The sequence below is a fragment of the Amia ocellicauda genome, chromosome 7 (assembly GCF_036373705.1).
Source record: "Amia ocellicauda isolate fAmiCal2 chromosome 7, fAmiCal2.hap1, whole genome shotgun sequence".
NCBI classification, from domain to species: Eukaryota; Metazoa; Chordata; class Actinopteri; order Amiiformes; family Amiidae; genus Amia; species Amia ocellicauda.
Window position 1 is genome coordinate 36,207,860 of NC_089856.1, and position 27,721 is coordinate 36,235,580.

The 27,721-nt window shown below is 40.2% G+C and overlaps 1 protein-coding gene across 4 annotated transcripts; it reads right to left on the bottom strand.

Moving 5' to 3' along the window:
• Nucleotides 1-4,490: 4,490 nt before the first annotated feature.
• Nucleotides 4,491-27,506, bottom strand: golim4a (golgi integral membrane protein 4a). 4 transcript variants are annotated; one of them, XM_066709397.1, is made up of 16 exons: nt 26,792-27,506; nt 15,788-15,862; nt 15,496-15,545; nt 14,568-14,621; nt 13,854-14,004; nt 13,197-13,279; nt 12,557-12,634; nt 11,207-11,347; nt 10,251-10,586; nt 9,885-10,126; nt 9,564-9,640; nt 9,312-9,388; nt 8,753-8,917; nt 8,446-8,550; nt 8,010-8,093; nt 4,491-5,698 (listed from the first exon to the last, which is right to left on the bottom strand). In XM_066709397.1, the coding sequence occupies exons 1-16, from the start codon at nt 26,976-26,978 to the stop codon at nt 5,528-5,530; spliced, it is 2,076 nt and encodes a 691-aa protein (XP_066565494.1). In that variant the 5' UTR covers nt 26,979-27,506; the 3' UTR covers nt 4,491-5,527. The 4 variants fall into 4 exon arrangements, with proteins under 4 accessions (XP_066565494.1, XP_066565493.1, XP_066565495.1 ...); XM_066709396.1 differs by having other exon boundaries at nt 9,885-10,123; nt 12,557-12,640; XM_066709398.1 differs by having other exon boundaries at nt 8,482-8,550; nt 12,557-12,640; nt 26,792-27,505.
• Nucleotides 27,507-27,721: the final 215 nt, after the last annotated feature.

Consider the following 27,721-nt stretch of genomic DNA (forward strand, 5'->3'; position numbering starts at 1 on the left):
ATCCTATCAATATGGGCCAACATTTCTAAAGAATGCTTTCAGCACCTTGTTGAATCAATGCCACGTACAATTAAGGCAGTTCTGAAGGCGAAAGGGGGTCAAACACAGTATTAGTATGGTGTTCCTAATAATCCTTTAGGTGAGTGTATACTATGATTGTGACCATATTCATTTAACTTTTGATTTTCCCTCAGTATGGTGCACTGTGAAGAGACCCGGCTTTTAATGTACAGCATGAGAGGACTAAAACACTTTGTGAAGTCACTCCTATAACAGTGAGCAGCAGCACGGGAAATCGAATCAACATGAGCCAGAGTTTATTGTGCACCATTGAAACTAATCCTGCTAGCCAATCTCATTGTACGGCGCATCTGGGAAAAGACTGCAGCATGAAGAGTAATACTTAAAGACAGTCCACAACTAGAACTGATGCTGGGGGGAGATGTGTTGTATAGCCTGCAGACTGACACACATAACATTCAAGGCATATCCTTTCATCAATGTTTAATTTATTTATTTCCCGCATTTGTTTTAATTTTGGTGTTGATTTCATCCCTGGTGAAACACGAGAAACACGGATTAGTGAAAACTGAAACACTTATCACAGAGGATACACAAAGAGAGTGCATTATAGGTATAGTCAGTCCTTGACCAGTTGCAGTAGTTAGTAGATGACAGTGTAACTTATAGGCGAAGTGTAGTGTTTGGAAGCTATTTAAGTAAAAAAATATATATTTATTGTTAGTTTATTTGAGAGTCAATTTCCCCTAAGTGGTGGATCTACCTTCCCTCTGAGGTCAGGACCACACAGTCACTGACCATTTTATGGCGATCACTCAAGACACATCTGTTCCCACTTTACCTGCAATACAACAGCCTAATCTACTGGGTTGCTCAGCGGCACGTATGTCCCCCTGTACTTCTGTATTATGAGCACTTATATTGTTTAACTGTGACTTCTCCTAGGACCCCCCCTTCTTAACTGTATTATGTCTGCACTTGTTACATCATTGTACTAGGATATATGCTTATTGTATTTTGTTCTGACTGTATTCCTGCACTTTAACAAGTGCATCAGCTAATAAATAAATACATACAGATTATTACAACGGCAAATTCCAGGTTCACAAAGCCCTGACTTGTACCTTTAATATTTGTTCATACAGTATTTGCTCTACATCTTTCCTCCAGTGTCACTAAACTACAGCCGCCTGTACCTGACAGGAATCGGTGTTCTCCTCAAAATGGGTCAGCCGCGTTTCCTCTACAGAGGGCAATTGTGTTTGTGCTGTAACAACACTGCTGTAACTCCCACGACCCCCTTCTTACAATGTATACACCCATGTGGACACCTTCAAGCTCTGAAGAACAAAATCAGATCTGGAAAGGACTGAAATCTAACTTCTAGGAAGTGGCAGAACTGTAGTTAAAACTATAGTAACAGCCCTTTATGAAGGAGGAAATCACCTTGGTCTCACTGACAAGGTGGACTGGCGACTCCACATATTACTTGTTATAAATCACACGAGTCTGACACATAAGCAGGCTTGGACAATAAGGATTGTTTTGCACTTCGTCTTGGATTGTCAGTCAGCTTACCTTTTGTATCGTAATGGAAAAACTGGCCAAGCATCCCAAAGCCCGCGGCGAAGTAAATTGTGTTGTGCCATCCAATGATTAATGCCACAGACAAGAGTGAGGCTTCAGCCTGATTCTCAGGCCTGGGGATCACAGCAACCCGTATTGAAAATGAGTGTTCGGTCCTGGGAGATGAAAACACAATTGAAGTGAAAACATAACACAGCGCCCCCGGGCAATTGCTTGGGGAGTTAAGCGAACAAGGGTTTGCAGCCTCCAGGACTGTTCTCTTCACCCACCTGCAGAGTTGAGTGCACAGGCAGGGGCTCGGGCTAGTGCCCAGGGAAGAGGAGCAGTCATCACGGGCTGTCAAGCAGGCTTTCCTGGCCAAGGCCGTGTGAGAACCGTGGGGGACACGCACAGACGGGGCACATGGAAGGCAGTTCTGTCAATCAAGAACACTGGCGTAGAATCAAACCTCCACACGTCCGGCACTGAGCCTGTCAAAAATTGTTAGGTTTTAAATTCATAATCCTATTGTGCATATACACCGATCAGCCATAACATTATGACCACTGACAGGTGAAGTGAATAACACTGATCATCTCGTTATCATGGCACCTGTCAGTGTGTGGGATATATTAGGCAGCAAGAGAACATTCTGTCCTCAAAGTCGATGTGTTAGAAGCAGGAAAAATGGGCAAGCATAAGGATCTGAGCGACTTTGACAAGGGCCAAACTACTGTAGCTCATATTGCTGAAAAAGTGAATGCTGGTTCTGATAGAAAGGTGTCAGAACACACAGTGCATCGCAGTTTGTTGCGTATGGGGCTGCGTAGCCGCAGACCAGTCAGGGTGCCCATGCTGACCCCTGTCCACTGACGAAAGCTCCTACAATGGGTAAGTAAGCATCAGAACTGGACCACGGAGCAATGGAAGAAGGTGACCTGGTCTGATGAATCACGAGTTCAAGGCGTTGACTTGGCCTCCAAATTCCACAGATCTCAATCCAATCGAGCATCTGTGGGATGTGCTGGACAAACATGTCCGATCCATGGAGGCCCCACCTTGCAACTTACAGGACTTAAAGGATCTGCTGCTAACGTCTTGGTGCCAGATACCACAGCACACCTTCAGAGGTCTAGTGGAGTCCATGCCTCGACGGGTCAGGGCTGTTTTGGCGGCAAAAGGGGGACCTACACAATATTAGGCAGGTGGTCATAATGTTACGGCTGATCGTTTATATGTTAACAAGAACACTCACCTCCACAAGATGGATGCTTTCCCTTACTTAGAGAAAGATATTAGAAAGGCCTATGGTCAGGGTTAGATTTACACAGTGCACCCTCTTTAGTAGTAGAGACACCCAGGGGCCCCTATCTGTGGATATAACTTAATAAAACAATCAACTCTTCTGATGGCTAAAGTTTTTTTGTTTAGTTTTTTTGCATACAACAGCTAACATGTCAGTAAAGGGCCAGCAGGCTCAGTTTGGAAGGCATTAAACATTCGAAGCAGAGACCCAAAGACAGGAGCTTGACGATTTGGAAGATTCAAGTTGCCACTTTCATTTACTCCCTTTTAGAAACATTCTAATCTCCCTCAAACACCGCAAAATACTGAGGACAGAACTTATCCCACAGTGGATATTCACCAATATTACTTTTTTTTTTGTGGGATCAGCAACTGACTTGGCGTTTTGGGGAATTAATTTACCTCCGCGGCCCATTTTTCAGCCAGCTGCCTCCCAGAGTGGTCCGAGCTGCAGTTACAGAGAAGACAGCGTCACTGGGTGGGGGATATAAAGAATCGAATGCCGAAGAGCATCAGTAATTTCACCAACTGTCTTGTGGTGGAAATAACATTGAGAGGAACAACCAAAATGAACAGGCCCACATGGATATTTTCTTATCATGTGCAACAAAATAGATTAATGAAGAAAATGAAAGGATCTGAAAATGTGCATAAAACAATATCCATAACTTTACAGTTTAGTGCAGTATTCGGTTTTCGATTTCATGAACAAATCTCCAGATTAACACACATTAAAAAGGAGTTTTTAATCACAGGGCAGAAGAAAGAGCAACAACTTGGGTAAACCCTCCACCTGTTTATTTGGAAGTCGGTTCATCTCAAGTTACAAGATGCAGCATTTCAACACAAAAGCTTTATTTTCTTAACCAAATATAACATTTTCAGGTTCTGAAAAACATTATGTACAAATGTATATATTTATATATATATATATATATATATATATATATATATATAATTACAGTGGTACATGAGCAATTAGTTCAAACATTTTATTTCATTAAAAGATTTGGAAATTATTCCTTGAAAGTGAGGAAAATACAAAAATATACTATGCCTGAAACAATACAGATCTTAGAATTAAAATATTCTAAAATAAATAAAGGGGGTTAGAAATTGCTCGGAATGTATGGTGTATAATTTATATTATACAGTGTAAAATGTTCCTTATTAAAAACAAAAATAAATCATGAAACAAAAAGGCACACACAGAAAAAACAAACATTATAATACTTCATCATGAGACAGACAATAGCACCCATAATTATAAACCTAGGAGAGAGCTATCATCTGTTAAAGGCAAACTGGTTTATTTATGGATTCCCCATGCATCAGTTCAGAGAGAAAAGCATTCCTCGGACTGAAGATAATGTTCACTCTAGTTGACTTCATCATATGACGGAAGTCAGCTCAAAATGTTTTTTCCACAGTTCGTAATTTTAATCCAGTTACTATTAGTTTAATCGGAGGTTCATACTAATATACTTTCAGATGCAAATGTTCTGACTACAACTTTTGATCAGGTAATTGCAGTTGCACCAGATTGAGGCATACTTTTAGTACACATTAAAACATACTAAAAAACTCAACACAAACTATTTATTGATTTCACTATATATCAATGGGGGGAAATTAACAAGACAAAACAAATAAATCAACCTCCCTGAGACCACTTTGCCGATAGCAGATAGTAATACCCATGCAAAGATAGATCTTTTCTTTTTTGAGACTCTGCAATTAGTTAAAAAAAAAAAAAAAAAAAAAAAAAAAAACCTCTCTCACTGTGATCTGGTCTTGGCAATACATTCTGACATCAGGCTTTGCCAGTAGATCTGTCTCACGCATGTTAGCGTGCTGAATAAAATCAAATGTATAATTTTTATAATCTTTCCTTATGTGCAGGGTAACATCTGACCTAACTCAGTTGGGTATTTTATATTGTTTTAAGCTTATTATTTTAGAAGAACAAAAGCAAACACATTTGCACCAAACAAATCGCAATTTGTTGGCAGCATTTGTACAACCCTCTACTTGGTTGTGCAAGTCATGTGACGCATTTGTATAAATTACATCTTTTGGATAAAGATATGAGTATTACAACAGAAAACATACAATGTTTCTATAACCTGTCAAGGGAAAAAGAAAAACTCAGTAGTAAATATTCTGTTTTTTGACAGGGACACTTTTATTAATGGAAAACTCAAGTATTGCATGTAGAAAAGCTTGTGAAAGTGGGTACCTTTTAGTAGTGTCCTACTTGGGATAATTCTTGAGGATTTTTATATACATATAAAACAGTGTCGGGAGAATGGCCCTGAAATATAATATTGTTGGATAAACGCTTCATTCAATTAAAATAATAATAATAATAATTAAATAGTTAAAAATATATATCAAACCTTCCCATAACAACTTTATTTATACCAAACCTTAGGAATTGCAAAAAGTACAGGGTGTCCTGCCGAGTGTTTTTTGTACTCAAAATTTAATTACATACAAACGATTTATCTTTTCCGTACCTACTGGATTTGCACAGTTCAGCTTTTACAAATGCTGTTGGAAAAAGAGGAGCAAATTTTATGACCAAAAAATAGATGTGAAAATGTTCCTGTCTGCAATTCCTCTAAGGTTGCCCTTACATCTCCGCACGGCGGATGGGGTGGGCTTCACGGGCTCCCCGGTCTTCCTCTTCCTCCTCGTCCTCCTCATAGTTCTCTTCTTCATTTACTTCAGACTCTCGTTTTGGCTGCTCTTCTGCAGGGAGTTTTTCTTCCTTCTGTGGACCTTCATGAGCCTTCACATCTTCCTGCAAACAAAAACAAAAAAGGTCAACTCATATACCAGAGGTCCAGGGCTACAGTAAAGTCCGTCTGAACGGAAAAAATGTAGATCAAGAAGTTGGGCCCAGATCAGTCAAACAAAATAAATCAAACAATGCAGCAACAGGGGGAAACTGTACAACCAGACATTATCTACAACAAGATACGAGAATAATTCCTCTCTCAATCACTCACTCACTACAGGAAGACCCCTTGAGCAAAGTCTTGTCAATCTAACACATTCATTGCTGGTCTTGTTAATGAGAAGAAAGGAAACTGACCTAGCCATGGGAGGAGAGAAAAGAATAATTGATAACACTACTTCAGATTAAGGCTGTTTCTCTCAGTTTTTCAAGGAATGTGTGAGCTGCCATTTAAAAATCAAGACACAAAAATGTTTGGATTTCTGGAGCTGAGCCAACCTGCCATCACTCAAATTTCACCACCGATGCAGAGAAAAACTCCAACACTGAGTTGCTTTACCCTACCCGCCCTCCTTTGCAGAAATCTGAAGAATTGGGTGCATTGCAGTGAAAGGGTTAAGCACTACTGTCACAAAGTGAACACTAAGCTCTTTGGAGCAGTTTTCTGTTCTTACAAGCTATAGCCCCCATCATGTATCCACAGGTTAATTAGATCTAACTTCCGTGTTCCCCCATAGGACCTACATAAACACTAAATCTTTACATCTCCACGATCACATGTTTTTAAAAGTTAATTTCTCATTAACTGCAGGACAATCTCTCTCAAGAGGTAAAGCAGTACTTCAAATTAGCAAACACTTACTTGCGTCAAGAGTGTGAAAAGATTGCGCTCTCGTGTGCTAGATTAATGATGGAGCTCATTTGCATTCAGAGGATGTCTAAAAGGTTAACCCTCTACAAAAATCAATTTTGCCTGTTCGGAAGAGTAACCAGCCAGGATGACCAACTCATCAATGCTTCTAAGTTGGTCTTTGCTGGTTACATTATAGACAAAGAGATTAAGATTGAAATGTGACCAGTATCAGCTGAACTGGAGATTCGAAACACTGCCCACAATGCTTTTTAAGCACACGGGACACGCAAGTACACACTGAATGACTTTCAGTGTCCGTGATGAACCAAATGAATGTAATTTGATCCTGTGGAATGCAGTGCAATTGATCCTCCTTTCAGTGGATGATCCGGCCGCTGTGTTGAGGCACACAGCTCAGTTTGTAGTTACAGGAGAGGGTGAAAAAAATAAGCAACATTTTGTATCACTGACTTCGCCGATTTCTTCAGTTTTATTTTTGATACTTTTTTTAATAGCTACAGCAACTGGAAACCAAAGAGCAAAACGTTTTTGATCTTCATACACTTTTCTTTTTAATAAAAGATCATTAAAAGCAATTTGGACATTCATTATCTGTACTTATCATCACCCTTTCTAAAAACATATTTGAGAAGAACTCTTTTGTCAGTGTTTAAACTACACTGCAGTAACATATGAATGCTCTTTGAATTATAATGTTAATAAGGCAGTCAGTAATGACAGCAAAGTGCAAAGTATGACCATATGTACACAAAAAATGCAGAATACTGTCAACAAGCCTGCTCATATTCCTGGTTAAAGTAACAGGGGGCTATTAAAGAAAAAGCTGCATTTATAAGGGTTATCATGATGAATTAATCCCTCTGTGCCCGCTTAGATCAAGCAGACATGGTGCCTCAGACTGAAAGGTTTAATTAAATGTCGCTGACTCGGTTTCTCTAATCACATCAGTTCGCTAGGGGCAGCATTAGAAATGACATTTGCTCTCATCCGCAGGTTATCAAACTGGCTTAATTAATGTTATCTGTGTCCCGGACTGGGTGTTTAAATGCAAACATCATCCTCAAAGATGATCCAAGCCTTCTTCAGCTGCCTAGGATTTTCGGCAACTTCAAAGGAGACGAAGATGAAGGGGGAAGGTACAGAAGGCAAAAATAAAGAGCTAAATTAAAATTAGAGACCATTCCAGGGTTTAGATGCTCAAGAGAAATTAAACAGGAGGGGAGGGGGGTTAGATTTCAGTACTGTGGCTTCTCAATAGTTATGGTACCTCAGTGATATTCTCAGAAGAGACCGTCTTCTTAGGGACACAATACTCAAGAAGGCACTCAATTATATCTCAATTTAGATGTCAAAAAGATGCTTCAAAAAGCCCCCTTGATTTCTAAAGTACCTGCTAAAGACGTTTGTGCAGCCATCGTTTTTTCCATGAAATGCAGAAGCACGATGTACTGAAGTTCACAATTTCTCATCAATTCTAAGGGTGCCTACTCTTTCACTTACTTGTTCGTCGTTCTCTTCGTTGTACGGGTCTTCTTCATTCCTCTCCCTCTCTTGCTTATGTTCTTCTGGCAAGTCATCCTGGCCCTGGAAAACACAGCACAAATCTCTCCAGTGTGGTCACACATGCGTCTCACATTCTGAATGACAGATGCAACTTTCTTGGCAGGAAATACAATTTAATGGTCACAAAACCAACAGGAAACTAGTTAAAATACTAAGAAAAAACAACATTCAATGCAATGCTTTCAATGGATATTTGCTTTGAAACATGGTTTGGATTCTGGAAGGTGCTGCAAATCTGTAACTACTTTGGCATTCGCAAGACGGGCCCTTCGGGGACAGGATTCAAAGTTCTACAAGTATTACTGTAATACTAGCAAAATGCAACTGCTGTTAGCTCAGTAGCAACTAAGGGAGCACTGTCCAAGTCCCCTACCTCGACCCTATCATGGCCCCTGCCCATCTCTCCTACCTCCTCCTCTCCCTCCTCCTGGTACTGTTCATCCAAGTTGTCCTCCTGTTGGTCTGGGTTTCCAGCCATCTGCACAAAAAGCACAGATGTCAGCACTCACAGCACACTTTCACTGATGATGGCCCACAAGATAAAGAAACAAGGACATCCGATTCAATGGCTTTGTCAATACGGACATTTCCGCAGATAAGTGCACAAATTCAAAAGGTACAAATCTAGTACAGAACTAAGCAGGTAGGGTATACCCCGTCTCCGATGCCCCCTCCCTCACCACTAGCTGCTCTTCCACCACTGGGCCGGCTCTATTGTCCGCCGCCCTGGACTCCTCCTTCCTGTCGGGAGCGTTCTCCTCCTGTTGCTCCTCCGCCTCCTCGAACTCGTCCTCGCCCTGGTTGTTTGGGTCGTCCTCTGGGTTCAAGTCTTCCCCTGCAGGCTTCTACACACCAGGGAGAGGCACGAGAGGGTCACAAGCGCACGTCACCACAATAACTGCACAGTGCAGTTCACAATTCATTCTGTTGATATTTGGCTGCATGCAAGTTGTGTTAAAAAACTAAAAATACTCTTGGTGACTGCAGAATTATGCCAGTGCTGAATCACTGTTATTGGCATATGAAGGCATATGGGTCTGCTTCTTATTTTTAAAGGACTGGGTTATATAAAAAAACATGTGAAATTCAGCTAGGCTATCCATCACAGCACTTCTGCTTTAAATATAACCTCAATCCCAGTAGCATTACAGTGAGGCAGACACACTTAGGTACTTCGTCCGACTAAATAATTTAAACTACAAAGACAGGGGTCAAGAAAGTCTATCTTTGCTGGCTCACCGGTTCCTGATGCTGCTCATGATCACCTTCTGCCTGCTTGTCCTCCTCATCCTCGTGATGGGATTGTGGGATTTTCTCTGTGTTGGACAAGGGAGAGCACCCAGTTACGATCATGTGGATCCCCAGTGAAAGCACAGCACTTTTACATGAAACACAGCACATGATCTGTAAATTCGAGATTAAATCTGCAGTAGAGATTAATTCCAGACACAAACGAGAAAAATCGCCAATCTAAACCTGGCCGGGATTCACCTTCATCTTCTCCGTTGTGCTGTTCTTCGTCACCTTGGACAATGTCGGCATCGAAGTGCTCATACTGATTCTTCTGTCTTTAAAAATAGAAAAACAACGGAAAAGGTCTTTAATAGACAGATTTAAACGGACGTGCATCTGCAGTAACAAGATAAGGCTTCCTCTAACCAAGAGGAACCGAACAGTTTTTTCCCCCCACAACACCCTGCCTCTCCCCAGTGGAACAAATATCAGTTTTCCAATTAGAAGACATTTATTTCCCACTATATACTATATAACTGCATATAACAGCAGCACCACCCTGCTCACTGGGTGCCTCACCTGAGCTGCTGCTCTCGGAGGAGCTCTTCCCGCCGGTCGGCGTCCCTCTGCAGCAGAGTCTCCCTCTGGCGGAGCTGCTGCTGCCGGTCCTGGTGCTCCTTCAGCCGTTGCAGGCGCAGGGACTCCTGCCGCTCCCTCAGCTGCCGGGACTCCTCCGCCCGCCGGGCCACCAGCCTCTGCTGCTCCAGCTGCTGCTCATACGCCGACTTCCCAAGATCCTCCTGTGGCAGCGGCTGCTGCTGCTGGAAGTCAAGGAACACCTTTCACACTGCGGCTCATGGATAATATTTACTGGCCCCCGAATAGCTTTAACTTTGTGATACGAGAGAAAATATCAAGACAATAATTTCAAAGCAGATCAAGTACCATGGCTGGCTGCTTCTGGTCCGTGTTTTCTGCTTGGTGCCACTGGGATTCTGGCTGGGCTTGCTCCGGCTCCTGTCTCCTGTCCTTTCTCTCTGCCTCTGCCTCCTCTTGAGGCTGCTCAGAGTCCTCTTCCAGGTGCTCCGGCTGCCCCGCCTGCTCCATCTCCTCCTCCGCCAGCTCCCGCCGCCGCTCCTCCTCCTGCCCGGGCACCTGGTCATCCTCGGGGGCCTGGGCTCTCTCAGGCTGGGCCGCGACCACCTGCTGCTGGGACAGTTCAGAGCGCTGCTGCTCGGCATGCTCCCCCCGATCTGGGAGCTCATTAGCAAGGTCTTCAGCCTGAGAGGCAGAAGGAAAGACACACGTGAACATGAATCGATATCCAGTCAGACTCAAAGCAACAGGGCCCCAGGCAATTAGGGTGAAGCACATAATTGTAGCAAGGAGATAAATAAGAAGAAAAACTCACATCAAGGTTTTCAGGCATCAAACACACTCTCACTGACCGGTTTAAAATATCCCTAATTTATTGCAAAGAAAAAACGAGCTCAATTGGAATACAGGTGTAAGCGCTGAAGAAAGCGCTAATGAATAAAATAAAAAAAGAGACTCCAACCAGGCTTCGCACAGAATAATTAAGATGAGATTCCTTGACTTTTTCATGCCTAAAAGTACAAATCGAAACTTCAAAGGTCTGAGCAAACAGGAGAATGACTTCACAGACCGGGGTTTTACAGCACACACTGTTCAAACCAAATACTCAGTCCAGCAGCCGTGAAAATGTGAAACTACTCGGCTATCTCTGGTCATGTGGGATGGTGTCAAAGGAGTGGACAATAAGTACAGGCCCTGAATTCCGTGATCTCCGGTGACATGACTCCTAAAACCTGTGATGTGCAGAATTGCGAGAGTGGGAACCCTGCCCAGGGGCTGTGGGGGTGTCACCCGACCAGCTGTACCTGCTGAGCAGCGTGTTTGGTGTGTTGTGGCGCTTCCTCGGGGCTGCCCTGTCGCTCTTGCCTCTGGCCCTGCTCGGGCTGTCTGAAACTGGGCATCTTGTTGAGGGTTTCCTTAAGCTGCTTAAATTCCTCCACTTGGACCTTCAACAATAAATAAATAAATTAAATACATCCATTCCATCTTAATATTAACATTCCTGTCATACCTGCACAGCTTTACTCTAAAGCCTCTTTTACCAATATCAAAATTGGAAGCGGTGAAAAATCAGAACTCAGAAAACACAAGGGCTTAAACTAAAACGGTAATATCTTAACGTCCAAATACTCATACGCTAGGAAGGTATTGGCCATTTTGAGATTGGTTTTATGACATTAAGCTCTTGTTGCAATATACCACAGTAAAATGGGAGTCTTCTACACACTCTACACAGCATACCAAAATGAGGGATGGTCCTTTTCATGACTTTGCACTAGGAGTGTCAGGGTTTTGGTAACTTCTACATTCCACACATTCTTAAGCTGACAAATACATTTTAGAGTAAGGCTAACAGCTGGAGCTTAAAGGAAAAATAATTCTATATTTCCATGGTTAAGTGTTTTCCCCCTAATGTAAAACAAACACAGTATATACAGTTAAAGAAAAATAGGAAAAGAAAAACTTGCATAGTGAAACGCAAACATGCAGAAAATAATCAGAATTAGTGAGAATGTTAGTAGAAGTCTTCAGCAGCAGGAACACACAGCAAGGCAACATCCTGTTCCTCAGGCATTAAGAACATGCAGCCTCAAACGACTTGGAACTGCCAACAGAGAACAGAATACAGTTCAGCTAGTTAGACCTTCAGGAAAGCCAATTCTCTGAAAAAGTTAGTTCTAGATTCTGCTAGGAGGATGGTTGGTCCCTATATGCACACTGTAGCCAAACGAGGGGCGCAAATGGTACAATGTGTTCAAATTGTTAAAATGACAATATTCCGAAATGTAAAAGGGCAGATCACATTTTCTTTAGATGAGAATGACTTAAAATGAACATTCATATTTTATTGTAAATAAGAATAATAAAGGCTATAAAAAAATAACCTAGGCCTTGTCTGTGGTAAAGTCATGTATGAAAATGGAAAGGCCAAAAATCATTGCGACAGGGGTTAGTAAGCAGATCAAAACCAATTTATTCCAATACATGTATGATCAGAACTATCGATTTATGAGGAAGAGTATTTATGTGGGTGCAGGGGTGCAACATGCATAACATCATGCCTTTTGAACACTGACTGGGAAGGCGCTGCTAGCAGAGTTGAACGCACTTACACCAGAAACACAAACAAACACAAAACGAGATTTCTCTCAGACCTGTGCAACAGCCAGCGCACTCTTGTGGTCTTCTAAAGTCATTGAAAGTTGGTCATGAGCCGATTTTAAATCCTTGTGCTGTTGCTATATCAAAAGAATACTATTTTATAAATCAAATATTGGCATTAAGAAACCACACACCTTTTTATTACACAGTACACTACAGCATTTTAATCAGCTATAGCTTTCAATTGCAAACAATATATAAATAAGCTTTTATTGCTTTTTCTCTGATGAAAAAACATTACAAGCAACATGAATTATCGCTTATTTATTAGTAGAATGATATGTTTCTCTACTTTAGAACCAATCATAAGCACTGAGAAAGAAGCAGTAATGTTAAGTAAAGATGTACTACATATATGAATGATGACCCAAATGAAAAAAAACACGAGACACTAAACACACATGAAATATTTCACGATAGGAAAGTCTCATCTTCATATGATTTCTCAAAAGATATCTAGAATTAATATTTGACATTTCCGATCTATACAGTCAGAACATACGCAAATGCACAATCCCAATACTGTGCACAATTGAAAATACAAAAAGAAAAAAAGAAAATTTGCAGGTGTTGTTAACCACCCAGGGTGAGGCGGTATCCCAGCATGCCGAGAGAGGGGCAGTGCTGTCTTACCCTCATATCCTGCAGCTGCAGATGCACATCCTGGTGAGCTTTCCTCAGCTGCTTGTTCTCCTCACGCAGGTTATAGATGTTTTCTAGAGGTAAAGACAGACAACTTATTTTTACAGACACTATATCTTCACAAATGCAACAGTTAAATGAGAAATGACTCATGAGTTGAAATGGAAAGGGAATGAGGAAAAATAACATTAATGAGACAAATGATTTACACAAATCATAATAATTGTCACATTTAATAATTTTTGAAATGTCTAAATTCTAAATCTTGTACAAAATTACCAGTTACTCCTGGTACAGAGCAAAAAGGCCATTGAAAAATGTACCCAACAGATGGCAGTATATACCTGGATGAAATGCTGTAACTGCTTGTCTAAAGGAAGAGCTTATTTAAAGTAGTATCAAAATATATAAGTACTCTTCTGAAAAGTTTTAGAATAGAATTAAGTATTGTTTAAGTAAAAAATATAATATTTATTACACTGCCCTTTACTTGCAGTGAATAAATACCTACCAACTGTACATTGCACCACTAATTCATTGCAGTTATTGACTTGCACTACAATTTGATTAGCGGAAGAAATCAGGGTTGTGTTCTGGGACAGACTTTTATTCCTAAAAGACACCGTATGTCATAAAACATAGTGCCACCTTTCAATTTGGATATTTCCATCTCCTTGACTTGCTGCAGGCCGTCATATTTCTGTTTGTGTTCGTTCACTGCTCTGCTGTGATCCTCTCCCAGGGCCTGGTGCTGCTCTTGAAGATTGTAGTACTGTTTCTTTAGGTCCTCGTGCTGATTCTGAGAACAAAACGGATCAGAAATCCGAATCCGACAGGTCACTGGAAACGCACTGATAGTTAACAGTCTGCGAGCGCATTTCAGTCTTTGGGAGAACAGTAACAGTTTTGCAGTGCAAATATTTGTCTGTCAGGGAGGAACTTGAACTGAGAGAATATTTAATCTTCCATGGGAAACAAAAAGCCAATGCTGAACAGACCTTGAATTAGGCATAGCTAGACATTGTTAGATAAGGGTTAAACAGGTTTACTTTTATACACAGCTGCTACATCTTTTATTTAGGGAGGCGGAATCTTTTAAACTGAATGTGAATGTTGCAAATACAAATAGCTTGCTTGTATTTATTCCTTTAATTTGCAAGGATTTGTAGCCACATTCTGACTTGAAAAAGATTGCGATTTAGGCAACTTGCTCCATGAAGTGGGATGCTACAAACACACACACACTTCAGTTTCTGGCCTTCTGTAGTATATTAGAAGAAAGTAATGAAGGACTGCCAGATAAATAATGCAGGCACCGTAAATTTACTCTTTATAAATATCGTTCACTACCAGCATACCTACCTTCAACATTTGGTGCTGCATGTTCAAAGAGTTTACCCTGTTGTTTGAATCTTGCTATTTAAACAAAAAGAAAAACAAACAATAAAACAAGCAATGGAAGAAAAACAGTTCCCACATCTCTCATTAAACGAAACATGTTGTTTTCATGCATATTAACAAACACAAACTAACCCTAACAAACAGAAAACAACCACATAATTTGAACTCCATGCTTACAGACGTCCGAATGAAGACAGCTATTGACTAAGTGAAGTTATTAAATCTTCTAAAATGTGATTTAGTCACCGACACAAATTGCAGCTTGTTTAATGGGTCCAAAATAGAGGGTTTTTTCTTTGTTAATGAATGCACATTTGAAGCAGTTATACCCTTGACTTGTGCAGCCCTTGATTACTGCACTTTGACTACAGTGTCTTTGTTGACAGATATGCAGTCATTTTTCCTTCACACTTAATCAAAAGAGCAAAAGATCTTTAATGCCTGACAACTAGGGTAATTGGTAGCATTGCCCTTTTTTTGGTTGAAAGTCTGCACATGTAAACCTATATGAAACCCACTGAGATTTTGCCTTTGACTCTGCAAGAAGCACATTTTGAAGAGCACTGCACACACTGAATAATGAGATTGAGAAGAGTTGATCGCACTCGGCTTGTGGTAGAAGGCCAAGGTGCAGTACAAATATGATTATGCAGTAAAAGCATCCCATTATGACTTATGTAAGTATATTTTAAGGAATTATAAAAATAAAACTTACTTATTTTTTCCCATTGAGCCGGAGAAGTTATAAATGTGGTCATATTTTTTAAGTTTAGTCTTTAATTTAATTTTTACCGTTAAGGAAAATGTGAAATGATTCGTTTTTTCCATTACTTCACATTGGTTTGTGAGACTTGGTTATGTCAGCAAGGCATTTGACAGAATTACTTACCTTTTCCTTATTTAGTGTTTGTTGAGATTCCAACTTGTATACAAGATAATCTTTAAGAAAGAGGGAAAAAAAATAGCTGAAAAAGTTGTCATTTGAAGTTGCGCTGTGAGTGTTTACTGCAGTATAAGTTATAACAATGAAACACGTTCAATAACGATCTTTTAGTAAAACAAATTAACAATAAACACTTCCTTTGTGAATTCTATTATATTGCATTGGAATTGTGTATGTGTACTTTACAAATACTTTATAGAATTAGTGGCATATTAAAACTACATGAAATTTAACTCACCTTCTTTAGCTTTCTTGTGTTCCAGCCTTTCTTTTTGTAATGATTTTTCTAACCGTGACCGGTGTTCATATACGACTGTTAAAAAGAAAAAGCACAGATTCTAATGAGTTATCTGGAGATATACAGAATATATGTACATAAAAAAATACATTTGGCAAGTGTGCCCCCATGTGTTCTGTCATTAGTTTGAGGTAGAGACATAACCACAAGGAATTAGATATGTATTGGTTTATTCATGAACTGGTTTCGTAACAGAAGGAAACAGCTGCTGATAACAAACGTAAATGCCATGAGCAGACAATTACCATTCCACTGAAGCCAGGAACAGTTGAAGTGGTTGGGCCAGGAACACATAAGGTCAATGGGTGTGGGACTGCTCTGTCTCCAAACAAGAGCAGACCAACAATATCAAAGCAATCTCAGGGCTCAGGTTTCCAACACCTGGCTGTGCCGTCTAATCAAGAGAAATAGACAACCAGCATCCCTGGAAACACATGTGCCTGCCCTCCAGCCCATCCATGCAGAGGACGCTGCCGGCTTCCTTTCATGAGAGGAGGGGCTGACAATCTTCACGATCAGACAGTCACATCTGCCAACCATCTGTGCTCATCCCTCATTCCCAGAGTCAAGCGAGTCCTCTACCCTCATCATCATACACACACACACACACACACACCCCTGCAAAGCCTACATGCACGGTTGGCCTGTCTCAGAAGACATTTGACATACAAGGTTAAAATACTGCACTGGAGTGTTGCGATGACCTGAGGTTCTGACCTAAAGGATGCAGCGTGCCCTTTGAAGCAAGACTTAATGCTTTGGATCATTGCAAAAGAAAGCATCTTAATATAATGGAGGAAACAGCTTTCAAATTATGGGGGAAATGGGCTGGATGTCTTCCTACTTTTTTGTCCCTCTCCCTCCTCTGTGCTGAGGGTGTACAACGGGCACCTCTCCCATGGAGAAGATCATCCTGAGGCTAACGCTCTCTTTCACTCCTGTGTGTGAAAGGACAGTGCCGAATGTCTTTCCATGCTCCTCCCCTCAATGGTGGCGGGTGAGCTTTTTTTGGTGTATGCATCATCAGATAGTTGGGCATTATGGGTGCACAGTCCCTGACCACCTTCTGGCATCTGCTCAAGACTCCTCTTTTCAGACTGAACCCGTAAAACCACAACCTAATCTCCTCAACATGTCCACACCCTGGCTCTTAAGCACTTTATTCTTAAACTATGCTTCCGATTCCTTATGTATTTTTAGCACTGCTCTAATTTTCTGTCATTCCTCCTCTGCCTACCCCACCCTTAGCACTATGGTTCCCAACCCTGGTGCTGGAGGACCACCTACCCTGCTGGTTTATGTTCCAATAGAGCTCTCAATTACTTAATTGAGCCCTTAATTGAACTAATAATTTCCTATATTAGAGCCTTTTAATTATTTTAAAGAGAAGTTTAGAATAGAGTTTTATTACACAATTTAAAAAGACAAATCTATGCAGATTTACTTCAATTACAGTTCAATTAAGCAATTTAGAGCTTGGACAGAACAAACACCAGCAGGGTAGGGGGTCCTCCAGGGCCAAGGCAGGGAACCACTGCCTTAGCACATACTGGGACTTAACTCTTTTGCACTTTTTAGCTCATCTGCACTTCGATGTATGATTATTGTGCTTTATATTGAATGTTTTTACTGCAATATTTTGCTTTGAAATATTTATTGTGAACACTTTGGTTCACCCTGGGTAAGGGCATCTTCTAAAGACAATAATATTATGGGTGTAATACATTACATAAACGAAACATTGAAGGGAAAAGACTAGTACAATGCAATTAAATGTAGACTGGATGTGATTCTTGGATCACTTCATTATTAATGGACACTATACAAGCACGATGCCCTCCTCCCATTTGTAAACTTTCTTATGTTCTTAAAATTAAAACACCCGCTCAGTTTTATACATTTTAGCCAACAGACATCTTTAAGTACTTTGCAGGTACTTTTCATTATTTTCATCGAGTCATGGTTTAAATTATGGTTTGCACCATATGACCACAACTGTAATTATTGTGGTGTTACCATTTGGTAATCTTGGAATTACCATGGGATTTGGTTTCCTGTATCCTCCCTCCCAAAAGTATTTTAACATTAAACACTCTCATGAAAGAAAATAATTTGCAAGATTGCCAGAGTGATAAGAGTGGTAACTCTTATTGCATGAGACTATCTTTCTTGGTTTTTCTGTATATTGTTTTGCGAGAGAGAGAAAGAAAACACTTCTTTGAAAACTGCTGCACTGGGCTAACATTGATTGCACTGGAGTAAGCAATAACTCAGAAGGTGGGAGGGTGGGGTGGGGGGTGACCAACAAGGTTTCGTCGTCTCGACATTGACCTGTCAGAAACATTCCACACCCCAGAATTAAATAATGATTCTTAATTTCTCTAAAACACATCCCTTGCACTGCTTGGTCTATGATTTATCAGATAGGGCTGCCAGCTACACAGAGAGTCAAGATTACTAATCAGTCCTTGTCAGCCCTCTCTGCCTTGTTATTTATCCATTTGAGTCAAGGGCATCAGTCACGATGAACTAATGTATCGGCGGTCTAGGCAACAAAATAACAAGGATGTAATGACTATTCTCAAAACCACCAACAGCTAGCTATACATCAAACAAGTTTTCGCAAAATACCCAGCAGGTGCAGTAATTGTTCATCTGTGTCACTACAATAAATTAGTTTAAGGACAGGCATGGAAAATGCACTGTGCATTTGTTTAAGTCTTAAATACATACCCAGGCAGGGAAGAGAAAAATAAATAAATAAATAAATAAACACCCACATTTTGTAACATTCGAACGGCATGACAACTCCAAAGGTCCAAATCAAGTCTGTCCTCAATACACACTTGCTGGAAATCATTGATTCTGCTCCAGCTGAATTTCAATAAAACAAGATTAATTCGGCATAAGAAATTAAATTAGCGACAGATTTAAGGAGAAGAATGTTCTTTCCTTATTAAATTCATCAAAGTGTCTTCAGCAACGATGCTACATTAATCAAACGCTTTTGCAAAAACAATGGACAATGGACAATGGACAATGGACAATAAATGTGAAGAACATTACATTTTAGAAATCTTTCTGACCCTTACTTGGGTAATGCGTGTGTAAAATATATAAATTGCAATATATATATATACACATACATACATATACACACACCAAGATTTTCTTCCCTGATCCTGATATTCATGAACTCTGGATTACTTATTGGACCACCTTTAGACATGCCCCGTCTCCCTTGAAAAATAGCCAACGCTCTCTGACAGCTTTAAAAATGTTTATGATCCTTGACACCTTGCTCCTGTAATCTGCGGCAGTGACAACAGAGCCTGTTACAGGCCCCACTCCACAACGGGAGGTAAAATTCCCATTAAAAAGAACAAGACAAATGACTATCAGAGTCTGCTCCAGCTACTGTGTTGCAGAGCTGTTAGTGTCGTCTGAGTATTTGTCTCACATCCTACAGAAGGGGCAGGGAGGATGACCCACAGCACAGAACCAGGACATAAAGGTAACACCAATGTATCAATTAAGGATGTAATGGTCAGTGAAGAATGAAAATATACTGTAATGGACTACCCAAAGTCCAGGCTATGTAGTTTTTTTTTTTTTTAATTTGAAATGGCAACATTAACATAGGTGTATATATAGCAATATTCATGCATAATAGTGCTATGCCAAAAATTTTACAGAACCTCACTCAGAAAACTACCAACACAGCAGTGTCACAGAGATGAGAGATTAGCATTGAAAATGTTTTGTCCCAATAATGCTCGTAATATGGCGTGTGTGTAAAATCCTAGCTGTACCATTAATTCTGCTTTTCCATCTTCCCCTCACAGGCATTGAAAAGGAGCTCAACAATTAAATACAAAAGTACTTCATTGAAGGTGTGGGGGCATTTTTCTCAAGGCGAGCCATGTTAAATTTATCACTGCAGGTAACAGCCTGGAGCTAGTCTTGTTCTTGTTTAAAGTTCAGACAAAATAATATGACAGGAGTGGTTAATGATCAATACAGCTGGCTGCATCATAAATTTGAATTCAGAAACCATGTAGCGAGATGAACATCTATCCTCTGAAAGAGACCCAAACTCAGCACAGGGTGCTGATAGACCTGGACTCCGTATACAAAATTACACAGAGACGAAAAGGTCACCATCTCTCTCTTTTTTTTTTTTTTTAAAGTTACAATAGGTAGTAGATTTAGATTGAAATGTCTGTCTTCTATTAGCAAACCAGGACCAGGTGCCAAGACAAAAATGTCACCCTAACATTACCACAGCATAACTTCAAAGGTTCTCTCAAACATTCCGATTACCCATGATCCCCGGCTCTAAAACATGGCTTCTACAGGGCCATGCAATTGCTCCACGAACTCTGAATGTAACAAACTACTCTGGAAGAAATATTTTCTTAACCCGAGTACATTGCAGTAGAGTACAACAATTAACAGTCTTATGTGTATTTCATGAATCTCATTTCTGTATTGATCTGGTGATTTATAATCACTGTAAATTACAATTTAATGTATTTATTTTGCTCCCTAATTTGAAATGCTGTAGAATAAATCTAGAATTAAATGCTTCTAATACATATCCTTGGTGCCTGCAGGTTGAACCTATGATTATTTAAGTCATAATGACTGGCTTATCAGATCTAACTGTAAAGGAACGTATCCCGTTTCTCTCTCTACATACAAGAGGAAATTTTGGGTGAAAAGGACCATCTTAGCCAGAAAAATTAGCTCGCCACTGGGTAAAAGAGTATTTTAATCACTTTCTGCAATGGCTAATTAAGATTAATGTCTCCATTGTTTTGGCAGATTCTAATTCCAATGATAAAGCGAACTCTCGACAGGACAATCATCTTTGATGAATTAAGAAGGAAGCGGCGGAGACAGAGATACACAATGGATCAAACATTTACAGGGAATATTTGAAAAAGGAGATGCTCAGCGAAGGAGAGAGAGAGAGAAAGAGCACCCAAAGTGTTTTAGGGACGCAAACTGAAAAGAATGGTTTTCACAGTTTTCATTAGGGGGATGCTGGAGCGCACCACATCATTTATAGTTTAATTCAAGGACTGCAGTGATGGTGAATGTCCCACAGAAAAGCTACAGTCTGCATTCTTCTCTCCACACAGCGATCTGTAAAAATGGCCACATGGCAGAGTATGGCCAAAGAGGCAGTAACTACTTAAGAACACACACTGCAGGATTTCAGACACATGAACAATGCACCTAGGTTGAGAGATAAGTTATCACCTTAAGCAAAAAAGCCTTGCTCAGTCAGCTGCCACTTCTACATGATAAAGCATTTACCTACTGCGAGTTATTAATGCCTCTTCAGCAGAGGCTGTTCAGTGTGCCAAAGTAGTGACCAAATAACCATTTAGCATACTAACCTATTTGCTGCCTGAGCTGATAGAAGAGTATAGTAATAAAAAAACTGTACACCAAGAAGGAAAATGAAAACTGAGCTTGGAAATGACCTCCAGGAACACCTCACTTCCTTTTCGGAGTTATGCCCGTCTGTAAGTGCTTTTTGCTGAGGAGTGACTTGTTGTTCTGTGTTAGTTCAACTCCATGATGCTGGCAGACATTATAACTGCTCAATTATTGTTAATCTTGAAAGATTTTAAGACTTTGAAGTTGTCTAAATAGAAGATTTGTAGAATCTTATTATACACAATGCTACTTTCTTTCTGTGAAAAAAGGAGTTGCCGGCTATGTAATGCCCAGTTTCCACTGGCAGACGCATCCGGACGCTTAAACGGGTGTTTTAACTGGCTTAAGTGTCCGGACGCGTCCAGGTTTTGTGGACGGTTAACTACCTGCTGCCAGACATGGCCGTAAGCGTCCTTCACCCCACTGAGGAAATACTTCTCAATTCAGAAGCAGAGATGTGAGCTGGACTTGTAGACAGACAGGGAAGTGATCAGATACATTATGTCGGAAGATATAATCTCAAGTGCCGTGTGGGATCACGATGAAATTACAGTTTTATTAGCAGCATGGAGTGAAATCCACGTACAGAAACAATGATTGCTTACCGTTAATATCCGAGTGTATTAAAAACTTGGATTTCACAGGACCCGGGTGCAGTGCCGTGAATCGTTAATAAACTGAGGGATAATAATCGGATCGGTAGCAGCCGATTTTATTAATATTTTATGAACAACTGGACGGTGTTTCAGGCTGTTGTCCTGTGAATGGTGTGCAGGTCTGTTGTATAACAGCCCCGCAGAGACCATCAGTATGAAGGCAAACACGATTTAGTTAATGTGTGCCCATTTACAAGTTCAATTAATGAATAAATAAATACAGAAGATCTGGGTTTCCCTCTAAAACGTTAAGGACTGGTTTAATAAATGCGTCCATAAACGCCATGACTGAAACGTGCACACTTTAGTAAAAATTATAACCTGCTATATTGTAGCTGGATGATTAATCCTGAAACGTGTGTATTTTGTCTCAACTGTAATTTACCCTGGTTAAGGATTTCTGATAAGTAAATTACAAATAATACGGCAAAAAGCATTGTTTGCAGTTACAAATCTGCAGAAAGAGTAATAAGTTAAGGGAGTCACGCTGTGCCATTTAAAATACATATATACTAGCACAAATTATGATAATACTAAATGGCAAATAAGTATTGTTATTGTTGCACATGGAAACGTATTCTTATGGGGATGTGCTTGTGTGAATATAATGTTGTCTCTACACGTTCAGCTCTTCCTAATATCTCTGAACAGAAATGTGTATTTATTTCGCTGTTTACAATCATGTATAGCACAAAGAATAAAACGGACACAAAAGTCCCTTCCACGTCAGGCTGTATCGCTCATAGTGTTGTTCTCCGTCTTTGCTTTTAAAACGAAACACAAGCCAAACCCACAATCGCTCTGCTCCTCCCATAAGAGGGACAGACGTCACAACGGCCTGGTTTGACAAAAAAATCTCTGGGACGAGTCCGGCACGGCATGGCACGGCACGGCACGAACGCTTAAGCCAGTGGAACCGAGGTATAACACTCATGCCTCAAGGGCTATACCAAAATAACTAGAAATGTGTCTCTATTAAGTAAAATGGGCAGCTAGTGATCCATAACTTTTGAAATATGGTAAGAAAAACAACAAGGTATTTAATCTTCTGCACAATCATTGTCCTGTTAGTGGCACTAGAGTCATCCTCAGATTGAATGAAATCTAAATGTATTTATTAGACAAGCAGCTCAGACTTAGAGAATTTAAGGTATTTAAATATAGAAAAATTATTTAAATGTTAAGACAGATGAATTCACACAATTGGAGCACATAATCATAAATCAGTGAAAATAATAAAATGAGTTTTTCTAACAAGCTGAACCAGGTCTGAGAAGTACAAGAAGTTTTCTCTCTATGGCAATGTATGCTGTTGGAATTATTGTTTAATGCCATAAAATATAAATTCAGCTTATAAAAAGACATGCTTTGGAAGATGACCTCTTCCAGTTCTCTTTTCTCTGTGGCTTCAGAGGTCAGTCAAAGGCTACAGAGATGTGTGCAGTATGATGCATCACATTTTGCAACTCACAATCATAAAGGACAGAGGGTAAAATGGCCCACAATCTTTTCAAACTGTAGAATGATTCTGTAGGGGGGATCAAATGAAAGTGATAAGGGTGAGACTACCTTTTTAAACAAATAAGTGAACATAAAACTGAGAATTCAAACACTTTTCATATTTTGCATGAAGGGCAGGCTTTCAGGAAGAGGGGTGTGGTGTGCAGTGTCCAGCCTTAAATGGCTCCTAAAACATCTTCTCTCTGAGGCTCAAAGATCTCAATTTTCTCTTGAGGGCAAACAGCCCATATACATATTTAACTACACAGTAGGTAGGTTACACAATGGAAACATTTCAACAAAAACAGTTAAGTCTGTCTTTGGAACCTTATTTTATCCTCCAACCCTTTAAAGGCTAAACTATTAATTTTAAATATTTTCTAAAATGAAAAAACAAATAAAAAAGCTTTAATAGTAAAACTGATTCAATACATGGAATAAAATAGGTACCTATACCAAATTGGTTTGCTTGGTAGTGGTCATCGATGTATGATTTTCCTGAAAACTGTGGTATTCATTTTTTTACTACTGTAAATTATGACAGGTTGTAAACTACATTATACACTAAAATGCTAAGCAATTTACAAAGGTTTTGTTCTTGACTAGAAGATATAGGTAAGAAGGTTTTTTTATTAAGTCAAGGTGATGCCGCAACATTCTGATCAGGTATTTGGGAGATGACGTTTCTGGTTGTACTGCACACAGCAGAAAGTAGCGTGATAGGATTTATAATTCAAAACATCTTCAAAACCCAGACAGATACGCCTAAGGGAATCTGAAAACAATCCTAATTTTGTATTCTGTGCCAGATATATTGCACTGAAAACTCAAGAGGAGAATAAGATGAATGTTTGAAGGGGGGAAAAGGCAATGAAACGAGTTTAACCCTTATACAGGATACTTAACTAAACTTTTCATAAGGCATGGACTTTAGGTCAATATCACATCCATTTTGTTTTGTACAATTCACGGGTATGGTATGGCAAAAGACACCATAGTTTATTAGTTTACCTGGAGACTTGAAAAGCACTTTGTGTACCTTTTTATTTATTAAACCAATTCTTTAGAGATTAGAATTATTTTCTTTAAATCTGCTGAACTGGATTGAAGCTTGGAGCTGAATTTCCTTATAGTAGTTATTGGTAGTAGTTGCCACCATAGTAGTAGTAGTAGTAGTAAAGTATGTATTATGGAGCTCACAAAGGCATTTGTTTGAACAGAATTGTGGGAAAGTGTGCTGTGCAGCTTTGCAAATGTTTTTTTCTTATTATTATTAATCAATAATGATAGATCATCAGGAACAAATGCACAAGCAACGTATTGTGTACAAGGCAGAATCTGTGAGGTTTATGTGTATAGTGCAAAAGCGGAGAAAGCAATTGCCTGAACATCAAAACTAGAATTTAAATGATCTATATATATATATATATATATATATATATATATATATATACAAATATACTTTGTCTGCATGTGACAGTCCTTTCAACATAATATATTTTTGAATTCGTGTTATTTTGCAAACCTATGATAAGCAGTTTACTAGTTTGTGGTTGCAGGACCTGCTTAGTGTTAGCTTTAATTTAATGTTTTAATAAAAATAACTAAATATTATCCACCTGGCTACTCGGCCACAAATCTGCTCACCCAAATTCCTCTCTGTAGCACCCAAGCCAGAGGCGTGTTTGTAGGGGACAAGTGAGGCAGTCTCATCTTTGGCTCATATAATATAGCTGCATACAATTTTACCACTACATCACAGGTCTCTGTGTTAGTCAGTGCCAGTTGCCAGCTTCTGTTTTGCAGCTCACCAGTACGCAGTGAGTGGGTAAGAATGGGACTTTGGCCGTATTGCTGTTGCTTTTCTGACATGGTGTAATCCGTTGAAAAAGGCCAGTGCTGTAGCAGGGACTGGAGCGAAAGATAAACATTACATAATAGAGAATGGGTAGTGTGTATGTCCATTATGTTGTTATATTTTAATAAAGGCATTTGTGATGATTCACTCATTTTGTTGTGTTGCAGTTTAAAAAGTGTGCTGGTTACTATGGAGGTTTAGGTTTAGGTTGAGGCACAGCATTCCAGGTACACCACACTACACTTTCGCTGTGATTCCACCCCAGTACATCACACTTTATTTTTAACACAGTACACCAGTGACCGTTACTGTGTTTTCAGCAAGGCACATCACAATATATTTTAATGCAATTTTACAGTGGTATTGTTTAACCATTATGCACCTTACTACTCTTTACTGTGCGTTTCTCAAATATACACCATACTACACTTCACTGTGTTTCTAGCACAGCACACTACACTTTAATGTATTTTTAGCAAGGTAAAACACACTATATCTTACCACTTTAACTCAGCCTTCTCTTTTTCCCGTGTTGAATACAAGATTATATTTAACTGTGTTTGTGTGTGAATATCAATGCCTGGGACCTGAGGATAAGCAGTATTTGATATGACATGGATTTGATTGCCACCCTTCATTGCTAGGTTGAAATGTGGATGTATCTGAAGATGCTTTGCATGTACTTTTTGCAAAATAAATCATGCAATATATTACTTTCAGGGTAGTATTTTTAGATTTTAGAGTAGGTGATAGTTTGTAGGTTTCTCGTAGTAGTAGTAGGAGGAGGAGGTAAGCAGCAGAAAGCAGCAGTGATAGCATGTGATAAGTGTAGTGGCAGTATAGCAAGTTAACGTCCATCAAGAATGGAAGTCAGTTTATGCGTGTTATCAGTAGGCTACTCTGTGTGTTGCCACACGCAGGTTAATGACTCGCTGCATTTGTTTTATGATAACAGTAAAAACTAACAATGCACTTAAGTAGCAGCAAATCGATGCCACCAAAACACACAGAAACATGAATCCAGCAAACACTTTATAGACGGGTACGCACTGAATGCAATCCGACTCAATTAGCTAGTTTTGCATGTGGCTACAGATGGAAACACTGAACGGTTCGCTTCTTTTGGGCGGCTTTAGCATGTATTTCAAAGCACCCGATCGTCATTATGTAGCAGAACCTCTCCACAGCATCAGCGCAACAAGATCACACATTGCATTGCAACATTGAATCGACATGTTGGAAAAATTAATAATAGTAATAATAATAATAATAATAATAATAAAACAATCAGAATACGTCAATCAAAAACTGGAAAACAACTTTCCCGATTACAGACAACCGATTACTGATCTCCTTACTAGACAACAGAAGTCAACATGGCCAGACAAAATCAGATTGAGCCTCAGAAGACGGGGTGTGATGTTACGCATGCATGCAAACGGCACGACTCGATAGGGGTGAAGAAGGTCTACATCTTACCTTGCAGCTGCGCAGAGAGGGACTCCTGGTGCTGCTGGTATTTTAAAGCCATTGCCTCCGTCCTCTTGAGCTGCTTGTGCATTTCGTATGATATCATTGCTCCATATATGAGCCCAAACACCACCGTGATCAGCAACAGAGACTGGAAAATCTTTTTTTGCCTGCGGGAGCACATTCCGTTGCCCATAGTCACTTCTGCCCGGCTACCTGTATCCACAGGCTGCAGTACTTACACTCACTTTTCAAACTTTGTTGCAAACTTTTCTTTCTCCGTGCCTTTTTTTGTGTGGTTTAAGTTTCCCAGCACCGACCCGTACAATGCATGGCACTGGACACCTCTGCCCAGAGCAGAAAGCGAAATGCAGGCTCCTTTGCCGCGCCGCGCCGCGCAGTGTGCGGAGCGGGGAGCGGGATCCCGTCCAATACAAGCAACAACAACAACAAAAAGGCGAAACAAATAAAAGTTACTCTCTCTTCGTCCACGGTTTGAAAATGGACTGCCAAATCTGTCGCTTGTCTTCACTGTAGTGAGGTTTTACCAAGGCAACGTTTGCTTTTCAGTTTCGGCTTAAATAAATAAATCCCACTAGGCAGGACAACACACAGCCATGCGTAAAGGGGACTTTAATGTCGGGCACAGATACAGCCAAGGCCTACACGGTACCTTTAACTTTAGTTACGTGTCACCTAGTCCAAAACTAGCGTCCAACAGGGGTCCTGCAGGAAGTCCCACCCGAGCTGGGATGCTGGTTTGCATATTCCCGCCCCTCTGGAAGCGGAGGGTTACTACGGGACGCCGCAAACGCCCGTCTGCTGCCTGCGGGAAAAGTGTGTGGCAAGGCGGGGCAGCCGCTCCATGGACGGCCGTGGGACAGATTCCGAAAAGGGGATGAGCAAACCTGATCCGTTTCCATCTGCCATCTGGACACA

Excerpts from the sequence above, each read along its gene's own strand:
- golim4a (XM_066709395.1), bottom strand. The coding sequence starts at position 26,978 with ATGGGCAACGGAATGTGCTCCCGCAGGCAAAAAAAGATTTTCCAGTCT. Across the intron at positions 8,551-8,752 it reads TGGTGGAAGAGCAGCTAGTG|ATGGCTGGAAACCCAGACCA; the intron begins GTGAGGGAGGGG and ends CTTTTTGTGCAG. Across the intron at positions 8,094-8,445 it reads GGGGCCATGATAGGGTCGAG|GGCCAGGATGACTTGCCAGA; the intron begins GTAGGGGACTTG and ends TGTGTTTTCCAG.